This window comes from Schistocerca americana, unplaced genomic scaffold (assembly GCF_021461395.2).
Source record: "Schistocerca americana isolate TAMUIC-IGC-003095 unplaced genomic scaffold, iqSchAmer2.1 HiC_scaffold_72, whole genome shotgun sequence".
NCBI lineage: Eukaryota > Metazoa > Arthropoda > Insecta > Orthoptera > Acrididae > Schistocerca > Schistocerca americana.
The window spans coordinates 59,161-80,978 of record NW_025726478.1 but is presented as its reverse complement, the minus strand read 5'-3'; the positions used below and the strand labels follow the sequence as shown (position 1 = coordinate 80,978).

Sequence of the window (21,818 nt, the reverse complement as noted above, 5' to 3'; positions counted from 1 at the left end):
TTGATCACAGCAGTGACAATAGTATCCCATTCTTTAGTTGAGTTATATAGCTATACGCAACATTTGTATCCTGCTCTCCAGCTGACATATATAGGTTAATCTCATCAATGTTACATATGTCATTCTTTTCAAATAGGTAGTGTCAGTGTAAAGGTCAATTGAAGGAAGTAAAAACAAAATTTAGTTGTGTCGGGTGTTTCGCCTTTAATATTGCTAGTACAGATTCAAAAAAATCGTACTGACACTAGTGTGGGGAAATGAAAGAAGAACGACAGCTGCAAAATTTCTGTTATGTACTGGAGTACATGAAAATGTACGTAATGGTGTAATACAACAATGAAATATGTCAAAATAGTCAAATGCAGTAAAAGAAAAAAATGGAAAACTGAACTTACCATGCAGGAACTTCTTAAAAGAAGTGAAGCTCACCTAGAAAGACATCAACAAAATCACATACCCACATACACAACAAACAAAACATTACGTATCCACACACACACACATATGCACACATTTACCCCCCACCCTAATGCGAAATTAGCTAACATATTTCGGATGGTACATTTGCCCAAAATGTTTAACAAAACATTTAAATGGGCAATATGTTTGGGGAATACTATGTCTCCAAGAATATTCGTCTAAGTGACACTTGTGAGGTGCATATGTTCACAGCACTTATGACATTGAATGTACTCAGAAACTACACAGAATTCAAGTACACAGAAAAACTCAATGGTCTCTAAATCAAAACTACAAAGTCATTCTTCATAGGAGGAAACAAAAGAAATCAAAAACAATACAAAAAATATAAACCAATCCAATGCCACTGAAGAAGATAATCTGACATCAAAAACATCAAATAATCCTCTGCAGGAGAAAAAGACAACAGCAAAATCACTATCTATTGATTAGCAACAGAAGAGGAATAAGACAGCAGTTCCAGTGCCGAGAGGGAAGATTACAGCCTCACCAGAAGAATTCAAAACTATATGAGAATTGGTATGAACACTCAAACTGCCATTCATTACATAATTACAAATATTCAGTCTGGCAGATATAATGGTCTTATAGAAACATGAATTTATCAGATCATAACTCACAGACAGTAATAATAAAATAAGTAGGGAAATTAGATTCACTCACCTTTAGCCCTAATAAATATAAGTTCTAACATAAATAGAAGTTCTAACATAACAGACCTAAAGATAAAACTACAAAATGAAAAGTGGCCATAAATGTACTTCTCTAATAGTGTTAATGATAAATATAGCAGTTTCCTAGATGTCTGTTTAAAAATCATTGAAGAAAGTTTGCCAACCAAAACTGAACCAATAAAGAAAAAGCGAGGAAATCTGCCTTGGCTAACAAAATGTCTATTAGTATCCTGCAAAAAGTTGAAACTTCTTCATGCAATTTGGAAAGCTCAGGCCTATTCATTTTGTTGAATATTATAGAAGTTATAAAAAGATTTACAGTAAAACTTTAATAGCTGAAAAAAACTATATAATGGAAATGTCATTATACAATTTCCTTAATGAAATTTGTCATTAAAAAATATATCACTTTTTTCAAACCAATAGCTCAATTCATGGAATCAATACTAGAAATAAGAATAATCTTCACAAGGATTTAAAGTCACTTACTTTTGTACAAAAAGGTGTGCATTATTCAGGAACACACGTTTTCAGTAACTTGCTAGCAGCCCTAAAAAGCTTAACAACCAATGAAATTCAGTTTAAGAGAAGCCTAAAGGATTTATTGGTGGCCAACTCCTTCTACTCCATTGATGAATTTCTCAGTAGAACCAACTGATCTTTTTTATGTGTGTGTGTGTGTGTGTGTGTGTGTGTGTGTGTGTGTGTGTGTAAGTACAATCTAACTTCTGCACCATTTCAGTGCAGTAATGTGTTCATTTCAAATAAGTATTGTAGTAGTTCTATTATATGTTTATTACCTTATAAATAAATAAAACATTTTTTTAAAATTTTAAATTCAGTGCATTAATGTGATCTTAGTAAAGGAGTGTTTGTAAAATGATTCACATAGTGTTCATTAAAAAAAATGACGATCATTCCACTTAGGACCTGTGGAAGGGACATCAGTGTAGTAACCACAACCAACAGCGGGAACACCTTGGCGGGTCGGAGCCGCCAGGCGGGGAAGCCGCCGCGGAGGCGGAGCCCTCTATGGGCTGACCACGTCCATTTGTTCTGCCGCGTGTTCGACTTCCACGGCGGAAGGTACTAGAATTAGCTTATTTGTTTCAGTTGTAAATATTTGTCATGTATTATTGTTTTTCTGACTTTCTACATCCTGGAGGACCTCCTCACTATGGATCAATTGGAATGAAAGTACATCTAATCCAATCTTATTTAGCACTTGCCCCAAGGTAATGTAAAGTCATAGTGAAGTTACATACTATGTACATAATTTTCAGGTATGTGCCCTAGTAGTGATGCAAAATGGATCTTTATCCACATGTCTTCCTTCATGAGAATGTTCATAACTTAAATTTATTACTGACTGTATTTAAACTTATTAATTACTATTTACCTATGTACACTATGCTTTGTTGCTACTATGCTTCTACGCTTTTTTCTAGGTTTCATGTATTCACATGTTCACTGAACAAACTTTTTCATACCTTACCAGATTGGTTGTGCATAAACAAAGAAATTAGACTTACTAATTTAAAGCTGAAAAACTTCTGCACCAAGTTTGTGAATGTTAAGGTGATAGACATTAATAACTATGAAAGAACCTTTTTCACATACCATGTAATGCATCTCAACAAATACGGTAAAAGGATGTTAGCTTCTAACATAAGCAATGCTCTTGAAGAGATCTCTCTCGACAACAAAAGTAGAAATAAGTCTGTTATTGTGCTGGGTGATCCTTCACAGGGAAATGACAAAATGTTTTAAGCATTAATTAGAAATAAATGGTGAAATGATTACAAACTCAAGACATATTTGCGAAGAATTCAACAGTTATTTCATAAATTCTTATAAAATTGACAAACTCCCTCCTCCACACGTAAGTCCCAATATAATGTGGCACAGATGAGAATTCAGATTCACTCATGTATCCTGCTACGAGGTGGCTAACATTATAAAATCTCTAAAAAATCTCAAATCTGTGGGCTGGGATGAAGTCCCAACAAAAATAATAGACAGGCTGTGATAATATTGCACCCCAACTCTGTCATATATCCTACTATAAACAACAAAATGAACATGCATTGAAATAAACAGCAAAATTATAAAATTAGTTGATGATGTTAAGTTCATAGGAATACCGGGTGATCAAAAAGTCAGTATAAATTTGAAAACTTAATAAACCATGGAATAATGTAGATAGAGAGGTAAAAATTGACACACATGCTTGGAATGACATGGGGTTTTATTAGAACCAAAAAGAAAACACCCCATATTGCTAGACACGTGAAAGATCTCTTGCGCACGTCGTTTGGTGACGATCGTGTGCTCAGCCGCCACTTTCATCATGCTAGGCCTCCGGGGTCCCCAGACCTCAGTCAGTGCGATTATTGGCTTTGGGGTTACCTGAAGTCGCAAGTGTATCGTGATCGACCGACATCTCTAGGGATGCTGAAAGACAACATTCGACGCCAATGCCTCACCATAACTCCAGACATGCTTTACAGTGCTGTTCACAACATTATTCCTCGACTACAGCTATTGTTGAGGAATGATGGTGGACATATTGAGCATTTCCTGTAACGAACATCATCTTTGCTTTGTCTTATTTTGTTGTGCTAATTATTGCTATTCTGATCAGATGAAGCGCCACCTGTCGGACATTTTTTGAACATTGGTATTTTTTTGGTTCTAATAAAACCCCATGTCATTCCAAGCAGGTGTGTCAATTTGTACCTCTCTATCTACATTATTCCGTGATTTATTCAGTTTTCAAATTTATACTGTCTTTCTGATCACTCGGTAGATCTACAGAGTGATCTCAAGTGGAACACACACATTAAAGCTCTTACAACCGAGCTATTATCAATCAGTTACATGCTACAGATACTAAGCACAAGCTGTAATAGAGAAATAGTAATATAGGCATGTTGTTGTTGTTGTTGTTGTTGTGGTCTTCAGTCCAGAGACTGGTTTGGTGCAGCTCTCCATGCAAGCTTCTTCATCTCCCAGTACCTACTGCAACCTACATCCTTCTGAATCTGCTTAGTGTATTCATCTCTTGGTCTCCCTCTAGGATTTTTACCCTCCACACTGCCCTCCAATACTAAATTGGTGATTTATATTAGATTAGTGCTTGTTCCGTAGATCATGAATACGACACTTCGTAATGATGTGGAACGTGTCAGGTTAATAAAAGGTGTCCATACAAGATATTACATTACACAACATATTACACGGCACTTTTTTTTCCCACTTACTATATCCAAAAATTCATCTAATGAGTAGAAGGAGTTGCCATTAAGAAATTCTTTTAATTTCCTTTTAAATGCTATATGGCTATCTGTCACACTGATGCTATTAGGTAAGTGACCAAAGACTTTTGTGGCAGCCTAATTTACCCCCTTCTGAGCCGAAGTTAGATTTAACCTTGAGTAGTGAAGATCATCCTTTCTCCTAGTGTTGTGATCCATTGATGCCTCAGAATATGCCCTGCCAACGAGTCCCTTCTTCTAGTCTAGTCAATACAGGCATATCATGCACATTTCCAGTCAGCAGTCCGATATGGAATAATATTTTTGGGGACTGCACCCTGTAGTCAATCTGTTTTCAAAACCCAGAAATGAGCTATCAGAATCATCTGCAACATAAAGAGGCAAGGTTCATGTCACTCTTTTTCGTAAAGTTACTGAACCTTCCGTGCCTATATATATTTGAAACAATAGTCTTTGTAAGAGAATATTTAAGAACCTCCAATGCCTATCATCTGAACATCTCTGTGCACAATTACATAACAAGAAATGGCAATAACATTCATGTCTCATATGCCAGAACATCAGCCTACCAGAAGAGTGTCCCTCATAGAGGCACACAATTGTATAACCACCTTCCTAACAACATCAAGTTGGTAAAGCAAGACAGCTTGTTCAAAAAGAAGCTGAAGTCATTTCTGATGGACCACAGTTTCTACTCTGTAAATGAATACCTCTCAGAATGAAACAGAATTTTATAATGTTAAATTAATAAACATGTTATGGCAATTATTTGTTTATTGAAGAGTACTAGTTGTACATGTAACATTGTGTAATTTTTAACTTTCTGTATCATTTAATGACCTGTCCTATATCTGTACAAGATGTCACAGATCCAAAACTAAATAAATAAATAAAACGTGTGAAGAGGGCTGAAGTATGTAGAAGTTCGACCCATCCACAAAAAGGGCAGACAAGAGGAGATTGGAAATTTTTGCCCATTATCAATACTACCAATTATTTCTAAAATATTTGAGCAGGTAGTGTGTAACCAACTACAAAAATATAGCAAAAAACATAACATTATTCTTAATAATCAGTATGGATTTAGGAAGGGCCGAAGCTTGTGCATGCTGTTAATGAACTAATCACTAAAATAATCAAATGCCTCGATGACAAGGAGAGCCTATCTAGTATCTTCTGTGACTTCAGTAAGGCATTTGATATGGTAAACCTCAAATTAGCTTCCATGAAAAATCTTTAAATTGGTTCAAGTCGTATCTCAAAAATAGGAAAACAGGGTAGTTATACAACATAAGGGCGAGAAAGCTTGCTCTAATTGGAAGGAAATACAAGCAGGTGATGTACCCCAGGGGTTCATACTAGGCCCACTACTATTTCTATATTATATAAATGACATGCCAGGTAAGGTAACTTCAGATGCGATTCTGTATGCTGATGACTCAACAGCAGTAGTCTGCTGTAAAAATACTTAAGAATAAGCACAAAAAACAAAACAGACTCTTCAAGAACTAGAAAATTGGATAAATAATAATGCTATGAAACTAAACTTAACAAAAACACAAATTATACACTTCAGGACCAAAAAAACTGTTGATTGTGTAACTCAGTTATGTTATGAAGACAGAGAACTGCTAACTGCAGAATCTGTCAAATTTCCAGGAGTGACAATAAGCAAAAACTTGTCTTGGACTGACCATGTAGATTGCTCATTGAAGCAGTTAAATGGTTTTGTTTACACAAGGAGGGTTCTGAATAAAGTAACTGACTTAACTCTTAGGAAACTGAAATGACATCACTGAGCTGGTGATATCCCAGTCATTGCTGCACTAACGAATACCGCAGCTGAAGAAAGGGAAGACGCAGCATTACTTAAAACCATAGAGACTGTCAAAAAAGAATTCAGGCTAATAGAAGAAACATTGTATACAAGAAATTAGGACCTAATGGGTCAAAAATAGTTGTTAACCATTGCAACTTACCTACAGTCAACCATAGTGAAGTTTTTTCATGGTACTTTGGCATGAGGTCATCTGAGATTTGTCACGGCCCTTGATATAATTAGAAATAGGAATCACAGGCAGATCTCTAGCTGAGATATTACTTAAGCCATATAATGCAATTAGCTATAATAAAATTCTGTTTAAACAAAGGCTGCTGAAATATTTAGTTACCTACATCCCATTTTCTAATTCATAAAAGTTTCGCACTCATATGTGAAGTCAGTCTCCTTAAAGTTTCCAAGCCAGGATGAGCATCTTCTTTCTCTACCCCTTTTACCAGGTATCTTTCCGTGAAGAATGTTCTGCAGCAGTTTATATCTGTTTCCATTCGTCATTATATATCCAAGTAATTGTTGTTTTTTGCATTTTATTGTGTTTGTGATTTCTTTTTCTTTCTTCATTTTGTGGAGAATGTTGTTCTAAGTAATTTTATACGTCCATGACTCTCTTAGGAATCTCCTGTACAGCCACATCTTGAAAACCCATCAGCTAGATTTATTAGTGTCAAACATGGAGTTCCCCAAGGTTTCTTAATGGGTCCAATCCTGTTCTTACTACAGGTAAATAATCCCTATATAAACTGTAGAAGCATTAAACAATACTAATTTGCAGATGATTGCAGGATCTGAATTACAGAAAGTACCAAAGAAACCTTTGAAAACAACATTAAGCCTGTCACTGAGAATACAGTAGAGTACTTTGATGCAAAGTTTCATTATAAACCTGGAAAAAAACTGTTGCAATGGACATATTCACCACCCAAAATAGGACACTAGCTAAACCTCATACTGAAAAAAAAATGGACAAACAGTGAAAAAAAGAGAAAGTACAAAATTTCTTGGTATGTGGACACTACACAATTTGAAATGGGATACACATGTAGACTACAAAACAGAAAACTGAACAAAAAACGTTCCATGAGTACTAATAAACTGTACACAATATGATGATGCTCCATTCGGTAAGTCTCTCCAAACCAAGGTGCTTGGCAACTTTTCTGTAACTCTTCCTGTTTCCAAAACCTCAGCAGTCCCTTTCCTTCATCACTCTTCCTTCCACTTCAACACTTCTGCCAAGAGGAAGAGCCACTAGTTCTAAAAGTTCACACATTCCCTCAACTTTCATTATTGTTTTCTCCTTCTGTAATTTAGTGAACAGAGTTTTCATCCACCCAGTTAAATTATATTTTCAAAAATTGAGTATTTTTGTTGATGATATTAATCTGAGGCTCATATATTTTGCTTATGTTTACTCAGTATTGAATATCATATAGTATTTTTGGGAAATTGTGTAGCATGTTTGAAATCATTTAGATTACAGAAAAATATTATTAGACTAATGGTATGGGTAGATCAAAGATCATCACACAGACCACTATTTAGGAAAAACAAAATACTAATACTTCCATGTCTTTATACAGTAGAAAATGTAGTTATCATAAAAGAAAAATCACACAGTCACAGTCCATGCATCACCTGTAATGAATCTGCACACAGCTGCCACATAAGACAAATAAATGATGTACATGTACAACAGATAAATACAGCCCCACTACAGAAAGGCATGCTCCATCCCAGCATCAAATTTACAATACCTTACCAAAATCCACAGAAATAATACTGGACAGAAACAATTTCAATTCAACAGTCAAGGATTACTTGGTGAAGCACTGCTTCTATACAATACAGTGAAAAACAAAGCTGCAGCACTAATTAAGATTGCTTTTCTAAAGTGTATAGAGTAATAAACTATTGTGTAATATTACCTTTTGATTAATTGATATGTGTTAAAAATTTCAAGAAATGTGTATAGAAATTATGGAATGATGAAATAATTTTTGTTCACTGTACATTCGTAGACTCACAGGTCCAACAAATAAATAAATAAATACCTCAACTCATTTTCCCCATCATCTCAATCAGAGTCCAGATCTCAGCTCCATCGAAAAGGATGGAAATATGCAGTAACGTAGAAATCTTAATTTTGTTTTGATTGAGAGGTCATGGCTCTCAAATACATTAATCATTTTACAGAAAAGACACTCTGGTTTTCTCAGAAGAGACTTGCAAGTTATCCCAATGGTTTTCAATAAAATATCCCACTGGTTGTTAATGTTAGTTCCCAGAACTGTATATTTATTTTCCTGTTCAATAAGATTACCATCTATATTCCGATGAGTGTTTGGTGTGTTGTTCTTGCTGGTGACCATTAAATTTGTTTTAACTTCTGTTGATTTCTAGGCCGTAAGACTCAGAACTTTCATTGATTCAGGATACAAGATGTAGGAAACAATTTAAGCTGTCAGCACAAATATTACTGTATCATTAGTGTTACGGGTACTGCACAGCTTTTCTACATTCAAGAAGAACCCTTCTTCGACATTTTCTACGGCTTCTTTCAAGATATATTCTGAATAAAGATTGAATATAAGTGGTGACAAAATATAGCCCTGTCTCACTCCTTGGGATATTTTTAATGTATCATATTTCTCTTTTCAAACAATGGAAAGTCCAGACTGTTGGATTTCTCCCTTCTTTTCTCATGGCATCATATTGGTTCTAATATTGATTTCAATCTGGCTGTATTTGTATCTCCCCCACTATTTTTTAGCATCACATACCATCTCAGTCATCTTGTAATGTTGTATTCTATCAAAAGCCTTTTTATAATAAATAAGAAAGGCACAGACATCACAGTTCATCTCAGTTCAGTAAGATCTAACAGAACAGAGCTTTTCAATCTGCAGACAGAAAAATAACAATAACTAAATCAGCTACTGAAGAGGAAGCCACACACATAACCCCCGCTCTTAATTTGTGATGTTCTGGTTGCAGACAGAGCATCTGTGTATTATTCATAACTAAACTTTATGCACAAATACTCATTACAGAAATAGGAAAAAAGAATTCCTGGCATGTTCTTCCAGTATTTGGGCCCTGCAACTCAGGCACTGCACTTCATGTCCTTCCAGCCACTGGGCACCATCTCCTGAAAACACAGCTGAATGCCTTATGTATACCTCATGCACTGAGGTTTGAAAATTTAAACCAAATAACGAATGTACCAATTCCCGCCCAGGAAGGTGATGACTTTTTTGTACTTTTATTGGAACCACAGTGCTGTTGATGATCAAAATGCAAGCATTTCTATCAAGTTATGTACTGCTGAATCAGGAATTATGACAGCACGGTCATCAACAAGAACCAATACTTCTCACTGAGAGCACATTGCAGATGGCGCACAGCATGAGGCAATGTACATCTGCATTCAGTACATTCATATTTAGATTCTTGTTGAAGTGGTTGTATTCTTATTTTAGCTTCTCTGTTCTGATTATTTGTGTGTGTGTGTGTGTGTGTGTGTGTGAGAGAGAGAGAGAGAGAGAGAGAGAGAGAGAGAACTTGGCATCATGTGACACATTCATTGATGTCAGTGTCATGTTCTGATAAAAAGTAGATTGCACATCCAATATTCACATTCCCTTTACTCTTGAAAAAAGTTTTGTAGCTCCTTTCCCGTGACACTACACACACACACACAGACATCTTTTGTGACATTTTCTCTACACATTACAAACTTTAAACTCATTATGCATTCATTATTTACACAGCTGTCAACCAATTGTTATACACAACCAACAACTCCTGAGAACAAATAGTACAGGACCTTTTAATGTCTTCCAGTAATCAGCTGTTCTGCCCTTTGAGCATCACTGTCTGATATTGGAAAAATGGGTGTATTTTCACCAATACAATAATACAATATAGTAACAGTTACCATCACTATCAATGATCCAGCTCATAAAATTTCAATACAGCTCACAATCTACAGCATTGCCCACAGGACTGATCATGGGTAACCTGTTCTGAATCAGGTGTAAGCTTGTATCAGAGCCACTGAAGCTTCTGTGACGAGCTAGGCTGTGACTTCCTAGTCTTAGACCTTAGGATTGAGAACCGTAGACTTCATCTAAATGGGACAGGGCTTGTTGTGTACCAGGCAAGAGGTGCACAGCAAGAGAGGCTGACACCAGACAGGCACGACGACTCGTCCAGTGTCTATCAGTCCTAAGAGCAGCCTCCAGAAGGCACTCATAGACCCCTTCCTGCTAACCACACCACTTCCTCCAGCGTTCTGTACACATCCGTCGACAGTGTTGACAGCCACGGAAGCGATCACTGCCGACCACAGACTACGTCGTTCCCACCTCGCACTGAGGACACAGATATCCTGTCGTCGACAGGCACCAAAATGTGACAAGCCTCGAACACACATTCAGTTATGAACCGGCAGTTACAGAGTCCAGTACCTGCATTCCAGAACATAACTATCAGTGATACTACATCGTAGACTGCCAAGAAACATCAAAGTTATTTAGATAGTACTGTATACAGTTTAGGACATCTAGTACCGTGCATCAAACTGTACTACAGTTAAGTACCATTTATAACATACTCTTAATAAATGTTGTTTCTTATTGTATTGCCACAGTTCTGTTACAGTGTGCCCTGCTACAGTAAAATTTTGCTTAACAATCTTAGCAAGCAATGGCTACCACTCAGAAACAAGGGCAGGGAAACATTTTTCTGTTACCGTGGATGTTCGGGCTGAGTTCACAACAGGGGTACACTGCATATCAGAGGCTGATACCCATGTGGGGGTGCACATAAAGCTTTCCTTTGATTACGCGACTCTCCATCCACTCTAGACACTGATAGCTGTAGGAGACACCAAAGTGCTGATGTAACACCCAAAGAAATATCCCCTGCCCCTCCTTCCTCAATGCACAAAAGGAAAATCTTAATGATCAATGCCTAGAGCATTCACATCAAAGTTCTGACTTTGAACTAAGATTAAAAAGCAGTGCCCATATACAGGGAGTCTACAGATTTTCAGAGGCTCAAATTCATGACATTTTCATGACTTTTTCATTACCAGTTTAGTTTATTCATGACCTTCGAAAATATACTTTTTTTTTATTAACCTGAAAGCTGGTTAAAATGAAAGCTGAATGTAACCATTCTTATATCACTTACACTGTATGTCAGCATGAATAATGTAACTATGTATCAATTGCAGTACACCATTCATCATTAAACTCTCCAACAGGAAGGGGTATGACTATTTTCATATATATTTACCTTCACATTAATTAAAATACAAATTGTTTTAATGTAGTAATGTAGTGAAAACTGACAATTTTTCTTAAGACAATATAACAATTTGGAAAGTATAAAATTTATATCGAATGTTAAACTTCACAGTAAAATAGTCAGTACTGTAGTTTCTTAGCTAAAATTAGAAATTTCAACACCTAAAACTTCAGCTCCCCCCCCCCCCCCCCCCCCCCCCGACAGTTTTTTTTTTTTTTTGAGGTCTTATATTTCTTGAACTGTTCTTTTAAGATTCATCACTTCATTTTCATCAGATTCCTTCTTTTTTTAAGGCTTCTAGTCTTTTTGATGAAACATTCGTCACAGCTAGTATCACTGATTTTCTGCTGTTGGTTGGTTTTTGGGGAAGGAGACCAGACAGTGAGGTCATCAGTCTCAACGGATTGGGGAAGGAAGTCGGCCGTGCCCTTTGAAAGGAACCATCCCGGCATCTGGCTAGAGCGATTTAGGGAAATCACGGAAAACCTAAATCAGGATGGCCGGACGCGGGATTGAACCGTCGTCCTCCGGAATGCGAGTCAAGTGTCTAACCACTGCGCCACCTCGCTCGGTTTTGTACTGTTAACATTCCATTGTTTCTCATTATTAAGTAAACCACCTAATGGTTGCATGACATTGTAAACTCTGTTTGTTATCCTTATGATTGATTTGTTCCATTGTTTATCAGAATATTCACAAAATTTAATGTATTCTCTCTCCACTATGTCACAGCTGTTGTTGGAGTCATGGGTGGTCCCCCCCCCCCCCCCCCCCCCCCCCCCCCCCCCCCGCCCTCATCCACACCACTCCCAACTTGAATTCTTCCAGTGTAGTTGACACTTGAGAATTTCTCAAAATGGAGCTCTGCATAACTTTGGATGATAGAGCCACCTTTGACTATCTTTAACTTCAAAGGACTCTTCTCAGAAATTTATAGATACAGTCATTGCAAAATACCTATGCACTTATTTCTGAAAATAACAATAAACATTTGTGTGTAGTTTATACTAGCAGCAGCAGTACCAAATCCAGTATCTACATAATGACTTGTTTTATGATTGCATGCTTTGGTAACAGCAGCAGCAAGTAATATGCTAGAATTTGTCACAATTTCCGTAACAGTTTTTTTTTTTATGAATTGAGAACCAATGCTGTACATTAAACTGAACAAATCTTTGTACAAAACGGGGAAGAGAGAGTCATTTGACTGATATTTAGTTAAAAGCTCTTCAAGGTCAACTGATAAAGATATAAGAAATTAAAGTCTCCCACAAAGGATCCTCCAAGTGATGTTTAATTTTTTCAAAGTTCCTATTTTCAGATGGTCTTTTCTATGTACATCAGCAACACACTTCTTCAAATGTGGAATAAGTTCACATTATCTCTTTATGACTTCAATACTTCCAACCCATCTTACAGAACAAAATCTGAGAGGAAACTTGGAAAATTCAGCGATATTTTGAGATGGTTGCCCTCCCTGAAGGAAAATCCTTCTTAAAGTACCAGCTCACCCTAAAAATGGCTCTGAGCACTATGGGACTTAACATCTGAGGTCATAAATCCCCTAGAACTTAGAACTACTTAAACCTAACTAACCTGAGGACATACACAATCCATGCCCGAGGCAGGATTCGAACCTAACCGTAGCAGCTCACCCTATGAAATACATGAACATTCCAACCACTTTTATTATGAGTAGTTTCCAAAGGTCCTATACCAAGTGAGCATGTCCCACAAAGAAACATTTGCAGTTGATTATCTTGTTCATTGATTAGAAATACTTGCAAATCATGCAACATCTACAAGTTCACAATTGCCCCATTGATTGAAATTTAAATTACATTCTTAGGTGACAAATTCAAACTATACAGACCCTCCAGGATACTTGACTGTAAATCATAATATGTGACAGAATTCAAGAACATGGATGTTAAATGTCTAAATCAAACAATGGAAAATCCAGGATGGAATGTAACAATGTGGTTTCAGTTGCCTGAGACTGCAGTCGTGTGCGTGAGTTGCATTTGTGTGTGTGTGTGTGTGTGTGTGTGTGTGTGTGTGTGTGTCTATTGTTTACAAAGGCCATTGGCCAAGAGCTTTAAGGGTGAAAATATTTTTGTTGTGGCTATCTGTGACTCAACATCTTTGCTATATGATGTTAAATGTCTAATCTTGTTTAGCCCAGAAATGAGCCATGAAATTCATCTGTGACTTTTGGGCAACTTTGTTTAAACTCTCATCATACAATACATAAAAGAATCCAACTTCCCTAAATTTGTTAGCTAGGAGATTCTGGAAATGGGGGCCAAGTCACTGAGTAGTTATATATGGTAACTTACCCTATTGTAACTGTATATTTTTTTGCAATCATGCTGTCAGGAAACATAATTTGGAATATATCTGTTGTGTTTCCAGACCTGAACTGCAGAATGAGACATGTCTTTATTCATAGCTCATATAATTTCAGATTTTACTATCTCATCAACAACTAAAAACTGTTTCAATGAGTTTGTTTTGGAATTCTCTTCAACTGAACTTCTACGGGTTGTAGCAGGAGCAACTGATGGTAATTCATTACTGCCACTGAAATTCTGTTCAGAAGAAACTTGTAACTGTGCTAGCTCTTTTTTTACGACAGAAAAAGACAACTTGTTTTTTTGTCTTGAAACTAGTGAATGAACCAATGCTGAATGTCTCTTTCCTCCTTCATACGTTTTTACACACGCAATGCCACTGGCACTATTGTCAAAGTCACATTTGCACAAAACACTTAACAGACACTAAGTTATAGTCTGCAAGTAGTACTAATATGGCGTGGGAAACGTTTCGGCCAACAAGAAAACGATTTTACTCTGATCATCCTTAAAGCCCTTAAAATGAAATCAAGAACAGTTTTATATTAATTATTAAAAAACCTTTAAGGAAATGTCTTTCCACAAAAGGTGCACATTAGAGAGTTTTAAACTGAAGTGGCAATGGACAGAACTACAGAAACAGCTGTTCTAATTGATAATCCTCCCGCAACACAGGGGATGGCAGCTTCTTCGTAGGCAGAACTACAATTTATATGTCATTTCTGCCGGGTGTCTACACCACATATGGCTCATCGAAGCCACACAGCCAAATTTCCCCATCCGCACCTGCCCTCACTGTAGCAGCAGAGGCTTAGGTAACGTGGCTTACACAGATGGACACTTAATTCCCCTAGACATAACAAAAACTTTTGAGAGTTGTGGTGAATCTTTATAGATAATTTTTCATTGAAAGGGCTGCTGGACAGAACATTTTTGGGAGTAGCTCAAACTTATTACTCCCTTCTCAAACTGCCCTTGACTGACACAAACCAAAACTCATGACCACCCATTCAATTTATGTTCATTTTCATTACTTGTCTTGACTTTCATGACCTGTTTAGACACCCTGATAATAATACCAGGTAAAGAAAGCTGGCTAAAATCTGACACTGATGGCAGTGAGATTTTTGGATTAATTCTAAAGTATACTGGAATGATAGGTTCATGGGAAATGTAGTTGGTAAATAGTAACAGCAGGCAAGAAACTCTCATTTATCAAAAAATAAACTGCATGCAAGATCATCTGAGCAAGCCTCAGTATCAATAACAGATATAAACTTCTAACTGGGTCCATCTATCGACCACCAGCTTTGCTCCCAGATGTGGCCACAACTGTAAACTTTACAGAACCATCAACTAACACAAATAAACACCAATCACACTGTCATTATTGGAGTAGACATAATTATCCAACAATCAATAAGGATAATTAAAGTTTACGTGATGGATACAATGAGACATACTGCGAAACAATATCGAAACTAGTTTACAACAGCTAGCCCACTCATTACAAAAATATATTTGATGTAATAGGCAACAAAAAGCACTCATCTCTTTGGAATGTCCACAAAGTAACTGGTATCAGTGACCAAAAGGTAGTTGCATGCCACTGATTACCAAAGAAAAAAGGGCAACTAAAACAAGTAGAAAGATTTAAATTTTAATAAACTAAATAAGGAGGCAGCACTGTCATATTCCCTCTCAAGTAACTTGAAACATTTAGCTCTAGGCAGCAGCATGTCTATGGTTGAAGTTTAAAAAAAATAGTTGACTATACACATGACAGATATATACCTATTAGACAGTTGATGATAGGAAAGTTGCTCCATGATGCGCAGGATCTGTAAAGAAATTAAGTCAAAGTATAGGACTATAGACAGAGAGATAATGAATGAAACATGTTTGGCTGATATGATAATGTGTGAAGCCTTCAATGATTACCTTAAAAGAATCATATTGACAGATCTGTCACACTATGCAAAGAAATTATGGCCATGTGTGAAGCCCATTAGCTGTACTAAATTCACTGCTGAGATACCCAGGGATGACACAGAAACTGAAATTGAGGGTAGCAAAGCAAATGCAGAAATGCTGAACACCATTTTCAAGTGTTATTTTACAAAAGAATATCCAAGAGTACTGGACCAGATTAATTCATGAATGAAACAATGTTAGTGGCACTGAGAAATAACTAAAAGTGCTAAAACTGGAACAAGGTCCCAGAATGAGATCAAATTCCCGTCAGATGCCACGCACAATTTCCTACTGGTATTGCCACTGATTTAACCTTAATATACTATTGGCCCCTTGAACAAAAAACTGTGGCCAGAACTTGACAGAAAGCTCAAGATACTCTCATCAACAAGAAGGGTAGCATTTGTGATCCACAAAGCTACCAACCAATATTGTTGACATCCAGACCCTGTCTGTTGTCAAATGTTGGAACATAACCTGATCTCAAATGTAACGAGGTCTCTCAAACAGAATAACTTCATCCACAGCATAGGTCATTAATTCCATAAACATCAGTACTGCAGAACTCAAATCACAATTTTCTCACATGAAATCTATACATTGAGGCAATCGGGTGAATTCAGTATTGCTTGACATCTGCAAACCATTTGACACAGAGCTACACCAACTCTTATTAATGAAAGCATGATCATACAGTGTAGGAAACAAAATTTGCGGCCAGATTAAGGATTTATTATTGGAGAGACAGCAGCATGTTATCTTGATGGAGTCATCAACTGACGAAAGAAGCTAGGAACAAACTAAGAAAGTGCTCATGAAGCAAAACCTGATATCAAAATGTACAAGAACGCCCACTTCTCAGTCTACAGCACTAGACTCTTTTTACATACTTTCTATCCGAAATGTTTCACAGTATACATGTATTTATGTTGCCACTAAGTATCATAAAGATATTTCACACAAATGTGACAATATGAGTTTCTCTCAATATCTGCATTTCTCCCTACCACATATTGTCTACACTATATGTGAGCAACATGACAAACAAAATATTTTACGAACAATGTTGCAGATGCTTGTCAGTTTCCTGCAAAGATGCAAACACTAAATTTTTTGTTACCAATTGCAGGAACCGAGACAATAAGTGGGTGTAAAAGTTGTATCTTATTTGATGCAAGGAATTATTCTGATGAGGCGGTAGTCTTCTGTCGGCATACTGAAAAACTGCAATGATCTGACAGTTCCGTCATAGTACCTCTGAATTGTCTGACACATAGTTTGTAACAAGGAAAATGTAAACAATCCTTAAACATGCACAGACTGGTGGGAATTTCTCAATTAACCACAATACAGTGGAGAGTGCAGGTGACAGTCTAAGTCTGTCGGCACGCAGAGGCTACAGTTGTACATCCAGGCAGTATGGTGATCACTGCTAGATCTACATTGTTTACTATACATGACTGGACAGTCTGTGTCAAATGACATTATTTACTGTATTTCATATAAAGAAAGTTACTTACAACAATTTTTATCGGATATACCACAAAAATTATGTACAACAAGAATATGACTACTAAACAAATGAAAAACAATATTATTTTGAAAGTTTCAGGCAAATTAAAACTGTTTGCCAGGCCAAGACTTCAACTCAAAGGACATTTGCCTACCTGCCTTACTGTGAGGGTGGATCATGAGTCACATTCAGATATCTCAGTTGACAGAGCGCATTCCCGTGAAAGGCAGAGGTCCCGAGTTCGAGGCTCATTCCAGCACACAATTTTAATATGCAGAAAGTTTCACACTCCACTGGCATGTCAAAATTTCATTCGGGTATAATATTTTGCCCAGTCACTTGGGTCACTATTGAAAAATAGTGGAAGTGTAAAGAAGGTCGTCTTTAAGCCATAAAAGTCAGCGGTCTTGCCAGCTTGAAGACAACAGTTATTAATTAATAAAATTCAAGTAATTTATGTTCGATACTGTAAAGTATAATGAGTGCTGTTTCAAGGCCAGTGCAATTTTTGTAATAACTGAATGATTCTCGCAGCAGATGGCTGCATATCTCTCAAGGCAGTGTGTTGAATAGCTTTAGAGCAACAACAGCGTGCACAGGGGCATTAAACTGACATTTTCCCCGTGCTCCATACACAATTGGATTAGCAAGAAACCAGGTAGGCCTAATGAACCAGCACCATGTTCCCAGTATTTCACAGTAGCTTTCAGAATACGTATGTGTATGTAAGCAAGTCCTCATTCACAGTTCCATCTTTTAAACTGGCAAGAAAATCTGTCACTCAAATACAAGCAAAGCCAAAGCTGAAACAAGGTATCCTTAGTATTTCAAACTCAGCAGAACTTGTAAATAAAATAAAAGCTTTACCCATGCCCTATAGTGCTGTTATTACTTTCTGGTCTCTGAAGTTTATTTTCCAACATACCATAGAGGACTGTTTACTGCAGTGCATAGTTGATGTCCAGAACCAGATGTCTTGAGACTGGTCACTCAAACATGCTTACATGGAACTACTCTAAGTTTCAAGAAACTGTGTACAGTTAGACGGCTTTTTTATGGAGATCTCTTCTAGTAGAAATTTTCATCGACCACTTTTTTAAAACTTCTTTTAAGAAAACAACCTCTGAGTGCAAATATTAAACTCTGGTCCAAATGTGTAGATGACGTTGTATGTGGCCAGGCATAATGTAACTCATTCCTTTGCAACTATATTGGCTAAATACAAACACAGCTGAAGGTCGCTGAGATCTGCTTCCACACCTGCTGCTGAGTGATGTTTAGATATCATCTACAGTTACATGTCTCCCGCTTGGCAAAGCGAAGACGAAAGGTGCTGTAAACATGAACATCTGGTATTCATTTAAAACTAAACGATATTCAGTCCAATATATCTCGGCTCTAAACTTCACTTGAGTTCCATACAAATCGACATCTTCCCACACTACGCATCCCATTCCCTTCGGAAGGTTTTCTATTGTATTGTTTTTTAATTTGTGATTTTCCATGTATTCCCAATTGTTATATTTTCCGTGGTTCTACCATATGTACATCTTCCCCCGGGTAAGGTATAATTTCTCTTACTGATATACAGTTTAGTTTCCGAGCCTCCCTGCCATTAGCAGTTGCTAATTTAATGTCAGGCGTTTACAGTATTTTTTTTTTTTTTTTTTTTTTGGTTATATTATGACACACACACACACACACATTTCCTTTTCAGTGTTTGGTCTTCTTTTATGATATTCTCTTTTCAAATCTATTTAGTGTTTAGGTTTACCTATGGCTAGATTTTGTTTAAAAAAATAAATAAATATACTCCATGTTGACATATGATTATCGATGTTGTGTAATACTTCTCGATAGTAATCACTGAGATAATTACATAGCCGAAAATCGGTCACTAATTAATGAATTAATCCTGTAGAACATCCATATTGTTGTGCTTTCCTTTCATAAATAAATTCTACGAAGCAGCGTTGGAAGAGTCAACGAATACGAACTTCAGAGGCTATCACAGCATTACGAACAGATCACGTACTGTACGTATTCCTCAGAAACACCTTTTCGTTCGTTGTACCTATGTTACGTACCGGTACTTTGAATATTTTCATTCTGTAATGTTATATGGACAAAAAGTTCTGAGGTAACTTAGCTTCAAAAAACAAAGTCTTCATTACTCAAAGACGTGCTGTAAATATGCAGGTGCTCAATCACGACCTTTATGTAGACGTGAAAACTCCCATGTGACTCTTCGTCATGAAATTAAAGCCCTACACATGCAGCCACTGTTTTAAAACGAAGATGCTCCCGCATGACATTTTGACTAAGAAAAAAGTTTTGCGGACTCGGAAGTGTTACAATGTTTGCAACTTGAACGAATCACTAGTGAATCTTGAGATAAAGCGACTGATCGATCCAAGAGTAAAATACACAACCAGCAATGGTCTGGAAAAGATAACTGAAAAAATACAAAGGCTAGTTATTTATTTGAAAATAAAGTTTATGCGGAAGGTACCAATTTGCAATTATACAACTCCTTCGATGAGATTTTACAGAAGGCACTGGAACGCAATGTGGTACTTACTACTCACACCTATCGTCAAGCTGCTGTCAGCTACATATGAAATGCAGCCAACTTGTTGCTCATGGAAGCACTCATTGGTAAGTAGCCGGGACTGTTTTTCGAAGTCAGATGCTGCGGCCACCACCCTGATGTATTCCTCGGGAAATTCGCTTGAGGATTGGCGATACTTCCACGTCTGTCGAAAGAAAAATTATTCTCCACATTCGAAAAGTTCTCTTGATGGATATCACGAACAGCATTCACGTTCCTCGTCGCGTGCGAAGCGTTACAATTTTCTGTTTGTCGAAAAGCAGCTGTGAAGTCTTCGTCTGACACGAAAGGAGGTGGTGCGTAAGATGATGCAGTTACCGGTGCATAATTTGTGCACACATCTGCGGGAGAAATCGCAGGCTTTGTCGCTAAGAGCTCCAGACTAACGAAAGGATTACGAATGAGTTTTATTGGATCGTCGTAAATGAAATCTAATTTCCGCGACGCGTCTAACTTACAACTGCGCTCGGGCTCTTTGAACGTCACTTTGCACAGTTCATTTCCTGAGGAGGGCTGAAATGAGCTAAGAGACAAGTCGCAGGGCGTGCTGTGTACCATTACTTTGTTTGCTGCAAGTCGGGTCTGTTGCCACAACTCGAACGCTCTGCCGTTCTGTGGTTTACCAGCCTCCAGGGAAGACAGGTGCTGCTCCAGCGCGTCCAGCAGACTGTCGGGCACGTGCCTCAGATCACACACGCTGCCCGAGCTCAGGCCTGCCGTCTCGCAAAACTTAATAAAGTCCGGGATCCACTCCAACCTAGCGAGGAAATTTTTGTACAAAGTCAGTGCATTCTCACACTGTTTCTTTTTCATGTCGAAGTACCTCCGCAAGAGATTTATTACGCCCTCGTTGTAGAAAACGAAGAGGCGAATGAGGTCTCTGAAAAGTAAATTCACCGCCATGACTATTATTCCGTTGCTCAGGTCGTCAGCAGAGCAGCCGAAATTCAGCAGGGCGTCCAACACGTCTTGCACCAGCGTCAGCATCTCTAAGAAAGCTTCGTCACTCATCGTGGCGAATGTGGAGGCGTCTTTCCCCGATTGCACTTTGCAAAAGTCGAACACTACTGTTCTATACACAGAAACTTTCCTGTTCAAGTATTTGGCGTATCTCCGAATATAGGGTGACATGACCAAACCGCAAGCTCCATTTCTGTCCAAGAACTGGTCCAGTTCGAATGTGATCGTGGATGAGGCCAAATAATGTAAGAAGCGCTCGCTCCCATGAATGAGAATGTAGTGCGTCGTGATGAGGGCTTTGAAGACGACGATCCAGCTAGAGCTGTGCGCACGTTCGGCCAGTATATTTGCTAGCTCGCCTATTTGCACATTGGGTTTGTTGGTACAATAGATAAGGTAGTCCAAGTGCTTCTTCTTCGGTGGGATAGGTTGGTCGGTTGTCGCCTTACACACTGTCTTTGGCACGTCTTGACCTGTCAGAGTGTAACGGGCAGCCAATAGTCGGTCTGTAATGGACTGGCTTCTAGACTTCCACATAACTGAGACTGGAGAATTTCACTAGTAGCGGACTGAAGTAAACACCAAAACTAATGTAATTCACTTACTTCCATAGTTAACTCAGTATTTCATTATTGCTAATGCAGACAGCATTCTCAAACAGGAAAGTACGCCAGTTTCTTGCCAAACTCTGGATAATACATTTTGATACTCCCCAGAGATTCTAAACTCATCTTAAATAAGTAAACTGCACAATAACAATTTCTCTCCTACATAAATTACACAATACAGTCACGTAATACTTCACTGATTATATTATCCTC

General features: G+C 37.6%; 1 protein-coding gene across 1 annotated transcript; it reads right to left on the bottom strand.

The window, feature by feature from the left end:
• Positions 1-20,037: 20,037 nt before the first annotated feature.
• LOC124589662 (phosphatidylinositol-binding clathrin assembly protein-like) lies at positions 20,038-21,048 on the bottom strand. The gene has a single exon (XM_047131575.1). The coding sequence runs from the start codon at positions 21,046-21,048 to the stop codon at positions 20,038-20,040; it is 1,011 nt and encodes a 336-aa protein (XP_046987531.1).
• Positions 21,049-21,818: the final 770 nt, after the last annotated feature.

Excerpts from the sequence above, each read along its gene's own strand:
- LOC124589662 (XM_047131575.1), bottom strand. The coding sequence starts at position 21,048 with ATGAGTGACGAAGCTTTCTTAGAGATGCTGACGCTGGTGCAAGACGTG.